Source organism: Trachemys scripta, chromosome 22, assembly GCF_013100865.1.
Source record: "Trachemys scripta elegans isolate TJP31775 chromosome 22, CAS_Tse_1.0, whole genome shotgun sequence".
NCBI classification, from domain to species: domain Eukaryota; kingdom Metazoa; phylum Chordata; order Testudines; family Emydidae; genus Trachemys; species Trachemys scripta.
In genome coordinates, this window is record NC_048319.1 from 2,888,429 (window position 1) to 2,906,395 (window position 17,967).

The window sequence follows — 17,967 nt, forward strand, 5'->3', positions numbered from 1 at the left end:
CGAACTTACCTTGGTCCACACGCGGCAGGCAGGCTCCCCCGTCGACTCCGCGGTACTCCTCTCGCCGAGCTGGAGTACCGCAGTCGACGGCAAGCACTTCCGGGTTCGACTTATCGCGTCCAGACTAGACGCGATAAGTCGAACCCAGAACTTCGATTTCCAGCCGTCGAACTAGCTGGTAAGTGTAGCCAAGGCCTAAGGTGCCCCAAGGACTCCTATTCTTTTTGCGGATACAGACTAACACGGCTGCGACTCTGACACCTGAGGTGGTTTGGTTGTTCAAAACACAATTCTTCCTTTGATCAAAATCAAAGTGGATGAGTTTTACAATTTGCATTTCATGTAGTGGAGGCTAAAGTCATTGATCCCCTTAACAACAAACTTGTTTACTTATTTTTTAAATTGCCTCCTGACACACCCTCTGTTTGTTTTTTAAGATCCTGCTTTCTTAAAATTACGTGCAGACTGGCTGGCGTTAGCCATTGCTTGTTTGTCTAAATGAAAATTGCTAGGAAAAATGAGGGTGGGGAACCTGAAGGCTTCCCAACAGTTATGGCTTTCTTCCAACTAGCCCATCCTAATTTGTATTTATCTTTATACAGCTCCTTTTATTTCAGGATTTACTTAGATATCTTCCAGGGTGGCAGGTGTTGGTGAAAGTTTCTGTTGTCTGAGAACTGCAATGGCTAGTTCTGGGGAAATCGCATTAACAGAGTATCAAGTCATTCTTTTGTTATATAGTGAAATGTAAAATAACTGTACATATTAAACACACCAGGTGTCAGGATTACATTAAAGTTAGCGTAATGGTTGTGGTCTGAAGTGCATTGTGAGAGACATGGCACTAAATTCCCAGCCCTTCCCCTACACCACTCCCCATGCTATTTGGGAAAGGGAAATACCCCCTCTATAGGAATGGTATACAGTTCTTGTCTTGGATTGATGGTTGCTGCAATATTGGCTCTTAATTGTGAGGGAAATGGAGAGATTCTAAAAACTAAGATGGAAACATGGAGCATACATAGTAGAGATAGTTTGTTTCCCTGGGAATTGTCTTAATTTTTATCTGACAGGGTATGGTCTTGAACATGCTGTATTGTATTGTTCTGCTTCGTTATGTACAGCAGACTGGGAACAAAATTAAATGTCACAAAAATTGTGATCCTTGAAGTGTCTGCACACAGCACTTCCAAAGAACAGGATTTTAGTAAAACTGTTTCCCTAGTGTGATGGTATAGTGCATGTGGGAAGTGAAGATCCCAGAGTGACAGTAGGAAGAGGAGGCACAGTAGTAAAGAGAGAGAGAGAGAGAGAGATGAAAGAGGATACATAACTATATGTAAAAACTTTTGAAGAACCATTTAATGGCCATATTTACAACTGCAGTTATCCTTGTGCTAGGCATACTATGTAGAATTTAAAATCAAGTCTTCTCAGTATCATAGTCTGAATCCTTTTTAAAAACAATTTTTTTATGCCTTAAGCATGCTGTACTTTTGCCCAAGGCTGTCTGTTGGATCACCCTAGCATACTGCATTACATGCTGTACTTTTTCAAAATTGGATACTTCAATTGTTTTGTTTCAAAAAAGAAACCTTTAAAATGGGGCAAGTCCAGTGACGGTGCTTTACCCTATTGAACAAAAAACCATTCCAATTAGGCTATTTCAGGCTTAATACAATATTAAGAAACACTACTTAAACATAGTTCTTGTTAAACTGGCTTCCTGCTCTGGTCAGCCACTGTGCATGGGGCCAGACTGTGCTAGAACAGTGGCTCTAGAATGTGTTCTTAAGCACACTTTTAACACCATGCACTTTGACTAGCCAAACCATGTTGGTAACTGGTTCAGCTGGAACTGTGTGTAATTGACGTTTTTAATATATGGCTGCTGGCACAGTATAAATTGGGCCTCCATATTTCCAGTTTACCTCATGTACAACATGGCCTATTTCTCTACCAAGACTCGCTAATAGATTGTGTGTTGTGAGGTTCACGTACAAAACAGCTGAGTTAAAGGATGCTGTGGAAAACCTGATTTACAGGTTTCTTGCTTTTGTGAACTTGTCTGCCTTATTTTAAAATGCAAGGCCAGCTCCATTAAATCTCTTTTTTTTTTTTTTTGGGTGTGTAGCGATGGGAAAGGAGTAAACTTTACTGATGTTTTGTTTCAGTAATTATTGTACCACTACATCCAGAGACTTGCACTAACATTTTGGATTCATTTTTAGACATTACATCTCCAAAAACTCACTTAATGTCGTTCCTTGTTATCTTCTGCCACCTTCCTCTTTGCATCTCCCCCGCCCCCCAAAGACATTGGAGGTAGGCGAGGTTGTTGGGTGGAATAAGGGGTGGGGGAGAACCTGTTCCATACTTCAATATATAATAATGCTGGGGGTTAGGCATTAGTCCTGAGTGACAGTTACTCTGATATCTCATTTACTTCCTAGTAGGACTTCGAAGATGTATTGCTCAGATGTCATGGAATTGTAGATCATAGGATGAGAGAAATTACACATTCCACAAATCTTTTTTATGCTTACCATCTGAGGTTTTTTTTTTTAACTCTCCTTTTTGTTTCATGTCATATGCCATTGTGGCATGAGTTATATGAACCAGTTAACTTATCCAGCTTGGGCTTTGTTACATTATTATCAGTTAATTCTGGATTGTTATTTAGCTCTTATTTTAAAAATCTGGGATCTGAATTGAAAAAAAAAAAGATGCTTTTGGCACTTGTTCCGTTAAATCAACTGTAATTGGGTTAAGTATCAGAGGGGTAGCCGTGTTAGTCTGAATCTGTAAAAAGCAACAGAGGGTCCTGTGGCACCTTTGAGACTAACAGAAGTACTGGGAGCATAAGCTTTCATCTGAAGAAGTGAGGTTCTGACCCACGAAAGCTTATGCTCCCAGTACTTCTGTTAGTCTCAAAGGTGCCACAGGACCCTCTGTAATTGGGTTGTCACTCTTGGTGTCCATTTCATTATTGCTCTGTACAAGATGGACAATGAGGAACTGGGCCATCAGCTCTTATCTGAGAGCCATTCCCCTGTCTTAAGAATATAAGAATGGCCATACTGGGTCATACCAAAGGTCCACCCAGCCCAGTATCGTATCTACTGAAAGTGGCCAATGCCAGGTGCCCCAGAGGGAGTGAACTTAACAGGTAATGATCAAGTGATCTCTCTCTCCTGCCATCCAGCTCCACCCTCTGACAGACAGAGGCTGGGACACCATTCCTTACCCATCCTGGCTAATAGCCATTAATGGGCTTAACCTCCACAAATTTATCTAGTTCTCTTTTAAACCTTGTTATAATCCTAGCCTTCACAACCTCCTCAGGCAAGGAGTTCCACATGTTGACTGTGCGCTGTGTGAAGAAGAACTTCCTTGTATTTGTTTTAAACCTGCTGCCCATTAATTTATTTGGTGGCCCCTAGTTCTTATATTATGGGAACAAGTAAATAACTTTTCCTTATTCGCTTTCTCCAATAGTGTGCCACTTTCTTAAGAGCTGTGTCTACTTACACAGGGCTGAATTTGACCTAGTGACATTCAAAGAAGGTACTTTATTGCCACTATAATATAACAAAGCAAAAATAATCCCCAAACCACCCAATCTCAAGCAGAGCTTTGCATGACCTGAAAAGAGAGCTGCCAATTTGTTTTACGTGGAAGATGTTCAGATGAACAGTAGTAAAAAATTGTGAGTTCTGTATTTAGTGGCATTTAATGGTCCATGTCACTGTTGAGTGCTACAAAAATTACCATTTGCATTGCAATGGTGATATTGTGAATGAGGCCTTCCTGAATGGAGAAGCAGAGGGATCCAGGAAACCGAGGATCACTGTTTTTACAAATAGCTTCCTAGCTGAAGTGATTCTCCCATGTGTTTGGGTTTTATAACTTAAACTAAAACTGCTAAAATTATTTTTCTCATCCTATAAAACTAGTCATTTTGAGGGTTAAAAGTGCCTCTTTTTGATAGTCTAGGTTTTACTGCAGGAACTTTATGCCAGGTAACAACCTACCACAAAGCATCATTTGTTTGATAGTTGTTTCTTTGTGGGAGAGAGGATGGGGTTTAGATCAGAATTTTTAAGCAGGTAATATGGCCAGTTGGTGGAAGACATTTGGACTTCTGAATTTTGGGTTACTGCTTGTAACCTGCATCTTGCTACAGAGCTCATCTCTCCCATGCTGCAACTTGTGACTTTCATGTTCCCGGCCCCTTCTTTTACTTCTACTGCAGGTCAACAGTTATAAGTGTAATTTAGAAACACATAAGGGGGAGTTTTAAAGTGAGAAGGGATGTTAGTTGGAAGAGTAACTGAAATTGCATTTTGTGGCACTGTTAGGATCTTGATCATCCTGGCGCAGTCCATTTTGGATTATGCTTCTGTACTCGTCTGTGGAGACAGCAGACTTATTTGTTAAATTGTTAAAAGGTCTTGAATCTCTTCCAATAATGTGCCACTAGGTACGTATAGTTACCACTGAGACTCTAAATAGCCTTTCCAGAGGTAGCCCTCCTTTGGAACTAAACTTGATGTACTTATTCTCTTTCTTTTCTCCATCCCAGCTCTCAGCATAAGCTTGTACCCTGCTGCTTCCTTATGTTTCTCGGTTTAGCCTGTTCTCTAATGCTCTACAAATATAGTTGATTAATATAATCTTGTATTGGGGACCATGACCAAAAAGCTAAATCTCAGAAGAGCATCACCATTAATGATGTTTCAGATACGCACTCTAATGGACACAAGCACAACTTGTTCCATTTGCTTAACATTACATAGACACAGGGTTTCCCGACCCCTGCCATACAGTTGAAAAGGGTCTATTCTTGACTTCTTAGGAGGAAAGAGGGAGCCAGTACAACAGTTGTCTGTCACGAGGTACTTTGGGCCTCAGATGTATCATCTTCAAGACAAAAGCATAATTAATCTGCCTCTGTCCCAACTAAATGGAAGAGAGCCTCCAAGAATAGACTTTGTCACCATAAGTCTATTGAATTGGATGACCCTCTGTTCTTTACTGAAGTCAACAAATGTAGGTTGGCCCTGTTGGGAGTTATGCTTTTTGTCTAAAGAGCAGTTGTCTACCAAATTTCTGCTGGAGGAGCGAGGAGACTCTAGGATACTTTGGATTGATCTTTCTTCTTGTAAAACAAATATGTCTAACTCTAAAATGTTCGGACGGATGGATGTAAATTAGAGGGAGGGTGGCCTCCAGCCTTAGATAGTGGGCTGTGACTTGGGTGGTCTGTGTTCTCTTTCCAGCCCCCGCACAGACTTTATATGAACTTTGGTAAATCTGGGGAAATTGAAGCACACGATCTGTAAAATAGAAATACTTCTCTACCTCAAAGGGGTGTTCTGATCATCATCTTTTTTGCAGGCACTGTGTATTATGATGTCAAGTATCAGGGGTAGCTGTGTTAGTCTGTTTTGGGGTATTATGATGACTGTCATAGGCATTTCTATCAGTGAACAAAAATGGAGGATGAGATTTTCAAAGCAGTCTAAAGGATTTAGATGCATCTTCTGTGAATGGAAGCTACGTGTCTAAAACACCCAAATTGCTTTTTAAAATCTTAGCTGGAAGCTCCATTCCTTTCAGCAGCTCAAAAATTTTACAATAAATCTTTCCTAGAAGCATTTTGGAAGCAACTGGATGTAGAGAGGTCCACACAAGACACAGAGGTTCAAAAAGAAGGCTTAAACTCTTTTTGGGTTATGCCTAAGAGCATGTTTTAGTTGCTGTAACCCCTTAGATAGCTGTACATTCATTTCTAGGCAGATGAAAATAGATCCATCCTCCTGAACCTGGCTTCTAACATGGACACCAATGGACGGGAACACAGAAGCTGGTCTAAAGAGGCTTTATAAAACCTCCTGGGAGCATTATAGAACTTTCAGTTAAAGGGTCTGACTCCAGAGACTAAAGATTCACTGTCTGTGTTCAGTGTTGTAGCTGGCAAAGTGTTGATACTTGCATTGTCTGTCTGTCTGTCTGACACACACACCCCACACACACACACACACACACTAATAGAGTAGTATAGCAAGCCTCTTTTTTTTTTTTTTTTTTTTTTTAAGAGGAGGACTATACTATGAAGATCTAGTCTGGATTCATACACTTCACAATCTTTTGCACTCTGGTCCACGATGTAATTGGTCACGTTGTTGACATCTGAATAGATAAGCCAACCATGATATGAAAGATAAGCTTATTTTGGTTCTGTGAGCAAAACTTATTGCAAAATACTACTGAGAAGTGGTATTCCATGAGATCTGCAAGATCTCATATCAGAATTAAATCGCTCACCCATAAATAAACACTAGGTTTTTTTGTTTGGTTGGTTTTTTTGGTACTATAGAAGGATTCCTAAGTGTTTAACTTTCTGTAGAACAATAAAGAAGGCTACCTACCAAGTTGGACTTGTTTAGCAGAATTGGAAAAAGCAGGTATCTAGTCAATTAGATTTACTGTGTAGATTGGTGGGTGGTGGGTTTTTTTGTGTGTGTTTTTGAAATGAGGTCTCTCTTAAATTCAGGACACTAGAGAGGAAAAAGCCTGATTAAAATGTCCTCAATCCTTCAAATTAAAAAGATGACCAGGTTATTCTGCTGTAGGTTGTCATTACTTGTACTTTGTTTCCGTCAGTTGACAGAATAATTAGTACTAGTGTATAAACTTGGAAAAAACAATTTAACAAGCAAATGATCCTTTCTCAGCTGCTCTCTTGCTCCAGTAAGAGAAACAAGGAAAGTTTGAGACCAATAATATTAGCTGAACAAATAGTAGGAAGTGGAATATGTAGTATGGTGACTCACAACAGTGCCATTTTTGTATAAATATCAGCCATTTTGTAACATAACCTGGGCTGGTGGTGAGGAAATTGCATAGATTCTAGAGGAACATTTTAAAGGGCAAGGAGGTAATGGTTAGCCAGTGGGGCTTGATACAACTTAAAATAAAACAAAAAAAATCACACGCTGTGTCTTCATTGTCTGTCTAAAGGAGGACGGTCCTTATTACAAAGCCAGAAGTTGTGAATTACCTTTTTCCCACACCAAGCCCCAATTCAAAAATTAGAGCTACTAACCCACAAAACAGACTAAATGCCTGCAACCTTTATTTAGTGAGTATTTATTTAATAAAAACCTCTGAACATGGAATCTTCATTTTGAATGCTTTGGGATTTATATGGCTATGATCTATTTTAAACCATTATTCAAAAAATATCCAAAACAATGGAATTTTTATCAAGCAATTGTTTATACCAAAGGTGTGACTGTTACAATATGTGTCCCTCCCCCTGACAAATGTAGCTTGTAATGAGCACTCTAGAAGACCATTAACTAAATGGAAGTGCATGTTGGTAGAGTCTCTGAAAGGGAAGTGTTTTCATTACACTTCATTCCTCCAATGTGCAAAACCGCTATTCACGTTAACAAGGCAATCTGATTTCCAATCCTGTTTCTTGGTTACTCTTGCACAGCTGTGTGTGAAGCCATTCTTTGGCTAGGTAGATGGGGATGGAGACTGTGAATGATTACTTTTATTTGAAATCCATGTGATCAGTTTTAATATGGGGCCCTCTTTTGCATGGATCTTAAAACTGTTCATAGTTAAGAACTTTAAATTATCTTCTCCTAGCTTGGAACCTGTAATGCCTGCTTATCTTACTGTCTTAATCTTGTCAACAAGTCACTTGATTTTTTTCAAAGATGTTTTGATATCCAAATAACCACGATGAACACACTTCTAGAGCAAAATGTAGTCAGTAGAAATTTCATCCTTTTCTAACCAGCATATGCTGTTAGCGGATCTGATTAAAGAACTGTTCCACTGTAATAATTCTGTTACTTATGGTCTTTCAGTAATTTCTACTTTGTTTTCTCATTCTCACATTGCCTAAAAAGTAGAAAAGAACTTTTGTGTCCAAAAAAACACGCTTTGGGTTTTTTTATTTTTATTTCAAGTGACTACTTGAAACTTGCTTCCATGACTAAATAGATAGACTTTTTTAAAAAGCCATAATGGACTAATGGTGTGTATTTTCAGAGTTTTGAAGCAAACCAGCAAATCAACTATAAGTTCTTAAACTTTAAAAAGTAGTAGAGTAGTTGAGCATAACTCATTGCTGTACTGTTAGGTGAATAATTTTTTTTTCTATTGTGCAATACATGATGCTTTTTATTAATAGTCTCAAGTGGGCAGCTGATCCAGGAAGTTTCTATAGTGCAAGGGCAGCCCCTTAAGCTTAGTCTGCTCCATTTTCTTACAGCACCTGAACCCTACCTCACTTCGTAAAATGAAGGCTATGTGTCACAAGCCGGTTAGAACTGGCTGTTGCTATGGTTTTCACGGTGGAAGGAACAGTTAAAGGGTCACATGTCCAGTGAGGGAAATGCCTTTCTCACATGACTCTTTGGTGGCCTGATTAGAATACAGGAAGTTAGCTCCCTGCTAGCTGTTATGATGCTGTGATAATTGATGGGGTGACATCACCCTTGCTACCCGTACATATTGATTATTCTTATGCCTGGTTGCTTTGAGAATTGAACGGTTAAAACAGGACCTTATGAGCTTTGTCAATGCACTATTCTCTGATTAGCAATGTTATCTTGAATTCAACTTCCTTTTGACAAATCAGGTTTAAGTATCTTCTGTTTTAAATGTGGCTAATCGCCTCTGAGAGTGATTCAGCAGACTTAAGTCTGCCAATAGAATTCTTCCAAACTACAGTTGTTTCATACCCAAATTTGTGCCATATTTTGTCCCCTTGTGGAGGCCATTAGTGGGGATAAGACCTCCTTCTCCAAGAGGATAAAAAGATAATCCTTTCATATCAGAGTTGGGGGTTGTAGAAGTCTGAACTTAGTTCAAATGGGTTCCGTTTTCCGAAATCACATCTATTGGGCCTCACATGGAGATTTTGCAAAAACGGATAGTGTGTTAATCACAGTAAACGTTCAGTGGCCCAGCTTGCTACTCGGAAGCTTACCTAAGTTGTTTCTTTCACAGCTACAGAAACCGATAGTCAGTAGTCTGATTCACTTTCATTTTACAAAATTGTGTTTTAATTTTCAAGGTTGTAGGACTTCAAATAGTTTGTGGCTTTTCTGGTGGGCGATAGAGAACTTCTGTTCTGCAACAGTGTTCATGGCCATAATAACTTCAGTCTGCATGGTACCTTGTGGCAGTACACTTGTAGAAGCCAGTTACACGTGAGGCACTTATCAAAAGGTGCTTGCATATCTTTACCCCCTGCAGAAGCATAATCTCAGACTCTACCCCCTTATTATTTTATAGAAGATCTATTGTATCTTTTAAAATACGTTGGATTAGGTTTAGCTACATGAAAAACTCTACAACTCTTCCAGATCAACACAAGGTTACATTACCTAAATTATGAGATTATTGCCTTAGTTAAGTGTTCTTTAAAAATCACTTTCAGATGATTTTTTTTTCACACTTCTTAGCAGGATGGGTAAAGTCAAATGCTGTTACTTGAGATGATGTACTTTAGACTTTGTCTGTACTGAGACCTTTTTTAACTTGAGTCTCTTGATGGCAAGCGCTCCTAATTTTTCTCTCCTTGTCTATCTTTTTAGTCAAGGCAACCAATTTAGTCTACCTAAGTCAGAGAAAAGCTCAGGCTTTAAAGCTTTCACCTGTGCCCCTGGTGGTTATTTTTAAACCCCTTCAGAGTTGAAAGATTGGTTCACTGGCTCACTGTGCCCCCTAGAGGAAACTGAAACTCATTTTCTGCTCCTTTTCTACCAAGGTGGACAACTGCATTAAATGCAGTATTGAATATATGGCTATAGCTGAGATACCAAAGACTGCTTTTCCTAGCAACCAGCTTTTAGTTTTCAGAAAACTGTTTGTTTGAACTGGCATGGCTTTTGCTGAGGGTGTGTAGTTTACATTAGTACATAGTTTCTCAATAGTGGTACAGGAATATCACTACAGTAAAGGTACTCTGCAACTGTGAGGTTAATCTGTTCCTGTTTTGAGGGTATTCGTGTCTCTTACATCTGGTACATCACTAAATAACAATAGAAACAAAAAAGAAACATTTTAAGTACCTGGATTCTTCAAGTAAGTTCTGTATGTTAAAAAAAGGTACTACGGGTTAACTCCAGAAGCTGTAATTTAAGGTGGGGAGAAACTGCCCCATTTTTAAGAGAACATAGGGTTAACTTGCCATGTTTCCAGGTTGCAAATTAAGGTAATTTTCACCCTGAAGTACAGATTAAAGGTAGTTAAGTGCATAACCTTGCTGCACAAAAGGCTTTTTTTTTTTTTTTTTTTGTAATGGAGGCCTGTATATTTGCTTCATCTGGCTTCATTGTTTTAAAAATTGTTTTGGTTTGTGTCTCAAAAATTAATTTGGCAGGTTTAATCTGGTCATCAATAATGCATTGAAAAGTTATTTCATTTACAGGATACTTATTGAAAAGGGTTTCATTGTATTCTTGTAGTTTTTGTTTGGGTTTGTAACACAGTTTCTTAAGATGTACTCTTCTAAAGTGATTCTACTTATCCCATAAACAATGCAAGTTCCTCTTCAAGTGCTTGCTCATGTCCATTCCACATTAGGGGGGTGTGCTCGCCACATGTACCGGTGCTGGAAGTTTTTTTTCCCTTAGCAGTATCCGTAGGGGAGTGGTTCTGGCGCCCTCTGGAGTGGTGCCTGCATGGCACAGTATAAGGAATGCTGCCGGCTCCCCCCACCCTCAGTTCCTTCTTCCCACCAGTGACTGCTCTTACTAGTGTTGCTTAGGCTTTGTTTGTACAAACTAGAACTCTTGTAAAATTAGTGTACATAGTTAGTTAACCCTTAGCAGTAGTTCGTTTTCTTAGTCCCGTTGGGGACTTAGCCAGGGGATGGGGCGTGCCCCGGTCCCCAGGCTCTAAGTGCTGCAATCGCTGCAAACAGCCCATGCCCAGGAGCGTTCCGCATAGTAGCTGTCTCAGGTGCCTTGGTGAAGGGCACATAAGTGATAAATGTTGAATCTGCAAGTCCTTTAAACCCTAGGACCAAGAAAGAGTGTGAGATCAGACTCAAAGTGCTCTTGATGGAGTCCGGCTCACTCCATTCTCAGAGTCAAGGTCCAAATCGGCACACAGCACCGTGTCATCAGTGCGTAGTGCCCCGCCGACGCCGTCCATGAGCCGGCACCAATCCATGGCCCCGGCCAAGAGGTTGAAGAAGGCCGGTAGGGGACGGTCTCCTACTCTCCACAAGGGGAAGGACAGGGCTGGGGACAAGTTCAGACCCGCACTGGGCAGCTCATCTGCCCCATCAGGAAGTCGGGCTTCAGCTCATGTCGAACGATGCAGCCAACCCCGTTCCTTGCCTGGAAGCCCAGACAGGTGGGCCTTCATCAGCTTCAGATGCTGTTGACGACGCCTGAAGTGCTCCAAGCTGCGCAGGAGATCCTGATGATCCCGGTGCCGCCCACCCGGCCCTGGCGGTGTCCAGACCTTGGGTTAAGCCCGCCTTGGGACCTTTCCGTCCGCCCTCGCCTCAATGGTACTGCTCCCCATCGTGGGGGACATCCCGCCACCGTTCACCCACTCGTTCACCGTTCACTCCCTCGCGTTCTTCGGTGCAGTCCATCTTGGACTACTTACTGCAACTCAGGACCTGGGGTCTGGTGCATTCTTCCATTAGAGTGCACCTTGCAGCTATTTCTGCATTCCACCAGCCGATCCAAGGTCAGACAGTCTTTTCTCACGACACGACTGTCAGGTTCCTGCAGGGCCTCGAGAGGCTTTACCTGCAGGGCTGGGCCCCTGTCCTGCAGTGGGAACCTTAACCGGGTCCTCTCCAGGCTCACTTGCCTGCCTTTTGAGCCACTGGGCTCTTGCTCCCTTTCCTACTTGTCCTGAAAGGTCGCTTTCCTGGTGGTGGTGACGTTGGCAAGAGTAGTCTGAGATTAAGGCCTTGACCTCAGAACTGTTTTACAGTGTTTTATAAGGACAAGGTTCAGCTACGGCCTCACCCAGCTTTCCTGCCAAAGGTAGTATCTTCCTTCCACATGAGCCAGGACGTGTTCCTGCCTGTGTTCTGTCCCAAGCTGCAGAAGACTGCTGAGGAGAGGCATCTGCACGCACTGGATGTCCGGAGAGTCTTGGCTTTTTACTTGGAGCATACCAAGCCTTTCCGTACATCAACCCAGCTCCACGCGTTTACGTCTCATTATGCCATCAATCAGCAAGCCAGAGACAACGCTGGGTTCGGCAGAGCTGTATTACAATCTGCACAGCCGTGAACTCCAACCCAACTCCACGGGAACTGCTGGGAGTCACCTAATGTGGAATGGACATGAGCAAGCACTCGAAGAAAAGACCATTACCTGTCCGTAATTGGTGTTCTTCAAGATGTTTTGCTCATGTCCATTCCATGACCCGCCCTCCTTCCCCACTGAGGGTCGCGGGAGCCAGCAGTGCCCCTTATCCTGCACTATGTGGACGCCAGAGCCGCTCCCCTACGGATACTGCTGAGGGAAAAACTTCCGGCACTGGTGCATGTGGCGAGCACACACACCTAATGTGGAATGGACATGAGCAACGCATTTCAAAGAACACCAGTTACAGAAAGGTAACGGTCTTTTTTGGCAGCCTGGGTGGAGGCTATGCTATTGTTTCAGTAAAAGACCACCTATTAAATCTGCTGCCACCCTTGCTGAGAGATGCCATACACTTGGTATCTGAAATCCCTAATCCTAACACCAATGGGTTAATCTAGCTGATCAGCTATATTTTACTAAAGACTCGTTTCAACTCAAATTCTTAATTCGCTTGGCAAATGGCCTCTGCTGGACATCCCAAGCCAAGAAGGTTTTATAGGCTGTTTGGACAGACGCTATCAGAAAGCTAGTGCAGTGGAAAGAATGGTACTGTAGTCTGCTGTTACGTTATGCCGCACAGTGATCTGTCTCGGTCCTTTTTGGCTGGTGTGATTAAATAACAATGTTCTTGTATGACCATGTTAGAGTTCAGGTCTCTGAATCCAGCACATGCTAAGATGTAGCACATCAAAACAACTAATGACTCTTCTGTCACTTCGAGGCATTGTTTGGAATTTTAGGGTGAGATGAAACGAAGCATAACATTGTATCTGCACCTGGAGAAAGTGTTCCTGTAGGTTTGGGTATAAATTGGGCGTGCTTATGGGCATTTATGGGCTGCTGAGACATTTAACTTGCTAAGTAATAGGGCACCGACTTGTGGTGTTAATAGAATATTGTGCTGTAAAATCTTTAAATGCAAATGCTTTTCTTGTACATGCTGTGTTGCAGTGACTTGTATGTGTAGTGCACCTTTAGTCCTGCTTCAGGAGGACTCTGATAAATAAAATTGTAACTTGGGTGGGGGATAATAATGTAGAAACATTTGTAATAGGGGAGGGATAAGGAAAGCAACCTGATGAAATGTTGGTCATTGAATACTCATACCCAGGCTGAAGAGTTTTTAGACCTTTTGGCATTCAAAGGCCTTTTGGCAGTCAGCAAATGGGATGGTTTCAGATTAGCCCTGGGAGATAGGCCCTTTCCCCTCTAGGTCATTGGTTTGCTTGCAGTGTTGGTCACCAGTGACTGAAAGTCATTGCCATCTGCCTTGTGAATGAATTTGCTGACTCAACACAGTTCCTAATGGGAGGGTATCCCCATTGTACAAACTACCACCATGTTTGGCACATCTTTTGGCAGTCTCAACAGAGGTACCAACGATTTAAGACGGGGGGCTTCCAAACTTTTTGCTGGTACAACTCTATTTTAATGAAGTATTTCCTGCTGGGACCCCAGACTGCATTGAGGATACAGTTTTGAAGAACAAAATAGCATCCTCTGCCCAGCATGACCTTGCGCACACCATACATGTGAGGTTGTGCTGCATGAAATTAACTCTACAAAATAGCGTCCTCCGCACATTGTGATCTCTTGCATATGGTGCATGCAAGGTCATGCCATGCGAAGCAAAATGGCGTATGCCACATGCTAGGGATCACGTGACCCCATCTGCTGATGGTGGTGTGATCCGCATTTGTGATTGCGACCCAGTTTGATAACCACTGATTTAAGGCCTGTTTCTACTCTCATTATGGCTATTTATCGAGTAATCATGGTTGTCGTCATCTTATGCTTACAATCTTCAGATGGAAATTGGAATCTGAGAGTGAACTCTGGTCTTGCATTGGATACTTAACACTTTCTTCACACGTGAGGCATTCAGGGTTAATCAGTCAGTAACAGCTTAAAAAAAGTAATATTCTTTGCTATGGGGAGAAGTTAAATGGCCTTGCTTTCTTTTGATTTACAGTGATCTAAAGAGAGAAAAGAGAGTCCCCTCGCCTGATATTATAGTGTTATCAGACAATGAACCTTCGAGCCCTAGAATGAATGGTTTAACAAAAATAGCATTAAGAGAGACCAACACAGAGGCACTCATGGTGAGTCTACGTTTTTTGATACTCTAGGCTTTGTTACTTAGAAATATTGAAACGGGCACTAATTATTCTGAGTTGCAGTTGAGACTACAGGATGTCCGATTCAGCAGCTGTGTTCACCTTTTTCATATATCAGCTTCATGCAGTTTGAGCTCCTGGGGCTGAGGCTGTATTAAGGGCTGAAGTCAGTCTGTCTGGTTGGGTTTCTACTCCTAACATCCTCTCTAGCCCTGCCCCCATACTTTTTCAGAGAAATATATGAAAACTTGTTAGCCACCCATTCAGTATTTAAAATAGCACAATAGTATTCCCTTTTCAGAAGGAGAAACTTTTTTTGTTTAAAGCAAAATGAGCTGTTAATTTTCCCAGTTTAGTAAAGGATGAATTTTAAACCCTGCTTTTGGTTTGAGTTCTTTCTCAGCACTTAGTTTTTAGGTCCATACATTCCAGGTGAACGCTGTTAGTCCCACTGAGTTATTCTGCTGCAGGCTGTTGTTACTTGTAGTTTATCATCTTCTTTTTCCTTTCTACCCCACCCCCAAATACCTTAACTGGCCTTACAGAAGAGCAGCCCAGAGGAGCGCGAGAGAATGATTAAACAGCTAAAAGAAGAGTTACGATTAGAAGAAGCAAAACTTGTTTTATTGAAAAAGCTGCGGCAGAGTCAAATACAGAAAGAGACCACTACTCAGAAGGTATTGATTTCCCCACAGATGCTTAACAACTGGTGTTTTCGGTTTCTAAATGCTGCCAGCATGGTTGATGCCATAATTTTGTGGTACCCTGTATAACTCTCAAATCAAAATGTACTGTAACACTTCAGAATCTCTCTTTCACAGAAAAAGCCATTTTCTCCAAACATTAAGTGAATTTCCTTTTCTCAAAACAATCCAGTCTGGCAGTCCAACAATAAAAGTATAAAGGCCTTTTAAAATCTATTCTTCCTCTCTACAAAATGGGTAGTATATACAGAGAATGCACTTTAAAAGTTCATTCTAGTTCCAGTGGTATTCCCCATTTTAAATACAGAAGTTATCTTATGGAATCTTTGTATTAACCTTTTCAAAGATGGTACCCTTTCCACTGACTTTGAATACGCATTTATAGTGTAAGAGCTTTGCAGTATAGCCCTTCTTAAAATTATATACAATAGTTTACCAGAACTTTGCTATTGAATATATGGCTCTTCCAAAGTGCATCATGTCCTCTTCATCTTCATGTTTTCGCTGTTTTTAGTTTTCCTGATAAAACACTGTAAAACTGCCCATCATTAATCAGTTTTATGCTTTTTTAGTTTGAAGACATTTTGACAGTTTAAAATTCTGTGTGAGTATTGTGTACTTAAAATCATTAAAAAAAAAAAAAAAAAAAAAAATCTGAATCCTTAATAGAATATTTGCCAGCAAAGACTTTTGAAAGTCTAAAATGCTGCTTTAGATGTTACTGATAAACCCATGCAAGGGAAACTCAAAATTCTGAATTCTAGTCTTGGCAGATGAATAATTGAAAGTCCTTTTCCTGTTTAACGTTACTTTAAAATGTTTGTGACTTTATGGATCTCAACAGTTTTTGTACATATTTATATTAAAAGCATTTCAGTTCACATTGGAGGTGGGTAAGGAGAAATGTTTTATTTCCCTGATTTTCTGTGAAATTTTCTTTTGGAGTCCTTTGTTTTTAAACTCGCGTTTTTGGTTACTGAAATCAGTTCGATGTGTTGGGTACATGCATTACATAATCTGCTACTGAACACTGATGAAGTGAACTTTGGATATTGAATTGACTAAGTAGAATGGAACAACACCTTTTAGAATGCTTTCTTAATATCCCGATTAGTTTTCGGGTAACAGTCCTTAACAATTAATGAAGTTTGTCCATGCATTGGGTACTGAATTAGGTTGTATATTGAGACCTATTTAATTTTTAAATAACTCATTTTAAAATGTATTGTAAATTACTAAACTGTTGCTTTATATAATTGCTTTGAATGCCTTCATAAAGGTATATAATTTATATAAGAGTAAGAATGAATGAATCTCTTATCTATACTTGAATACTAATTTGTGGATTTTAAACATGCCAGTTAGACTGTGTGTGAGAGAGAGAGAGAGAATCACTATATTGCAATAATCTCTCATTGAGTTATAAGGAGGCAAATATTTTTATTTTCCTTAATTGCTGCAATTCTGCTCACAACCTCTCATGGGTCTGTCTTTCTGGTTTTTCTCTTGTAGCCTCCTGGTTCCTCTGGGAGTGCTGTGGCCACCCCTCCCCCATTGGTGCGGGGAACACAGAATGTTCCTGCTGGCAAGCCATCCCTTCAGGTTAGCATGGGGGCCTCATACGTTGCCAGTTTGGGGCATGCAGAGGAGATGAAGGTGCATAGTAATAGGAGGGATAATCTTCAATATAGATCTAGCAAAGTTGCTCCATATATTGCTGGGCGGAGAAGTAGTAATATGTTGATGACATCTCTCCCACTTCTAATTTCAATAAACATGCCAGCCAAGTTGGAAATTCATTATCTGCCACTGTACAAGTTTCACATTAAGAACAGTTCTAGCACAAAAAAGCATCCTGCAAGTTTTATTTCATAGGACTGGATGTCTACAGTCTGGTTAGTTGTCACAAAAACAGTTTGGTTCCAAGTGGATTTTTTTATATTGATTAAACCAGCACTAACCCCCATGAATCCAGTCACAATAAGCTTTTAAGACAGGGAGTGGGGGAGAATAAGATAACCCCTACAATCTTATCCTCCAGTGGCTGATTTTTAGTCAAATTCCGAATGCACTTGCCTGACTGGTACATAAGAGGTACTGAAAAGGCCTTTGGCCAAAGAGCACACTGCTTAATTTTGCTGTGAAACTATCCTACCATCATAAGCAAGTTTCAGGGCACTAGAATAAAATTATCAACTCAAAGGTTGACAGATTCTTTATCTCTACTGCACAGAGATAGCTGCCTCACTAAAGACAGCACTTTAAGAGGAACTTGCCCCCACAAATGAAATTTTCAAGTAACAGAGTGGAAACTTTTTCAGTGGTGGAAGGCATATAGTCTAGTGGTCAGAGCGGGGAAATGGGAGTCAGGACTCCTGGGTTCTGTTGCTGTTCTCTCTCTTACTTGCTATACAAGTTTTGGGCAAGTTACTTTACCTCTCTGTATCTGTTTACCTAACTGTAAAATTGCAGTAATTCCTGGATTTTGTGAAGTTTGTTTAATGTTTGTAAAGCATTTCTGAAATTCTTGAATGAAAAGCACAATACAAGTGAACATTAGCTTCCCCTACGCCCTTCAAAGTCGTAAGTTGTATTACTACAAACAGTGAAAGGGGAAGCTCCAGTGCTTTTGTGAGAACCTTAACTCATGAACAGTGGCCAATTTTTGGCTTCTCTAAGTGAAGATACCCAGATGTCTAAAGCTGCATTTCTATAGTAAAAGAAGTTATCCACCCTAGAATAGATCCCCCATTATAACTGAAATCTTCGGTT

The 17,967-nt window shown here is 40.7% G+C and overlaps 1 protein-coding gene across 14 annotated transcripts in view; it reads left to right on the forward strand.

Moving 5' to 3' along the window:
* GATAD2A (GATA zinc finger domain containing 2A) overlaps window positions 1-17,967 on the forward strand; it is a 116,271-nt gene that overhangs the window by 83,974 nt on the left and 14,330 nt on the right. For 9 of the 14 annotated variants that reach the window (XM_034755034.1, XM_034755042.1, XM_034755035.1 and 6 more), the window contains 3 exons: window positions 14,347-14,476; window positions 15,028-15,168; window positions 16,708-16,797. In XM_034755034.1, the coding sequence (XP_034610925.1) occupies window positions 14,347-14,476; window positions 15,028-15,168; window positions 16,708-16,797 (361 nt within the window). The remainder of the gene's footprint in view (window positions 1-14,346; window positions 14,477-15,027; window positions 15,169-16,707; window positions 16,798-17,967) is intronic. The other 5 variants (XM_034755037.1, XM_034755040.1, XM_034755045.1 and 2 more) reach the window with 3 other exon arrangements.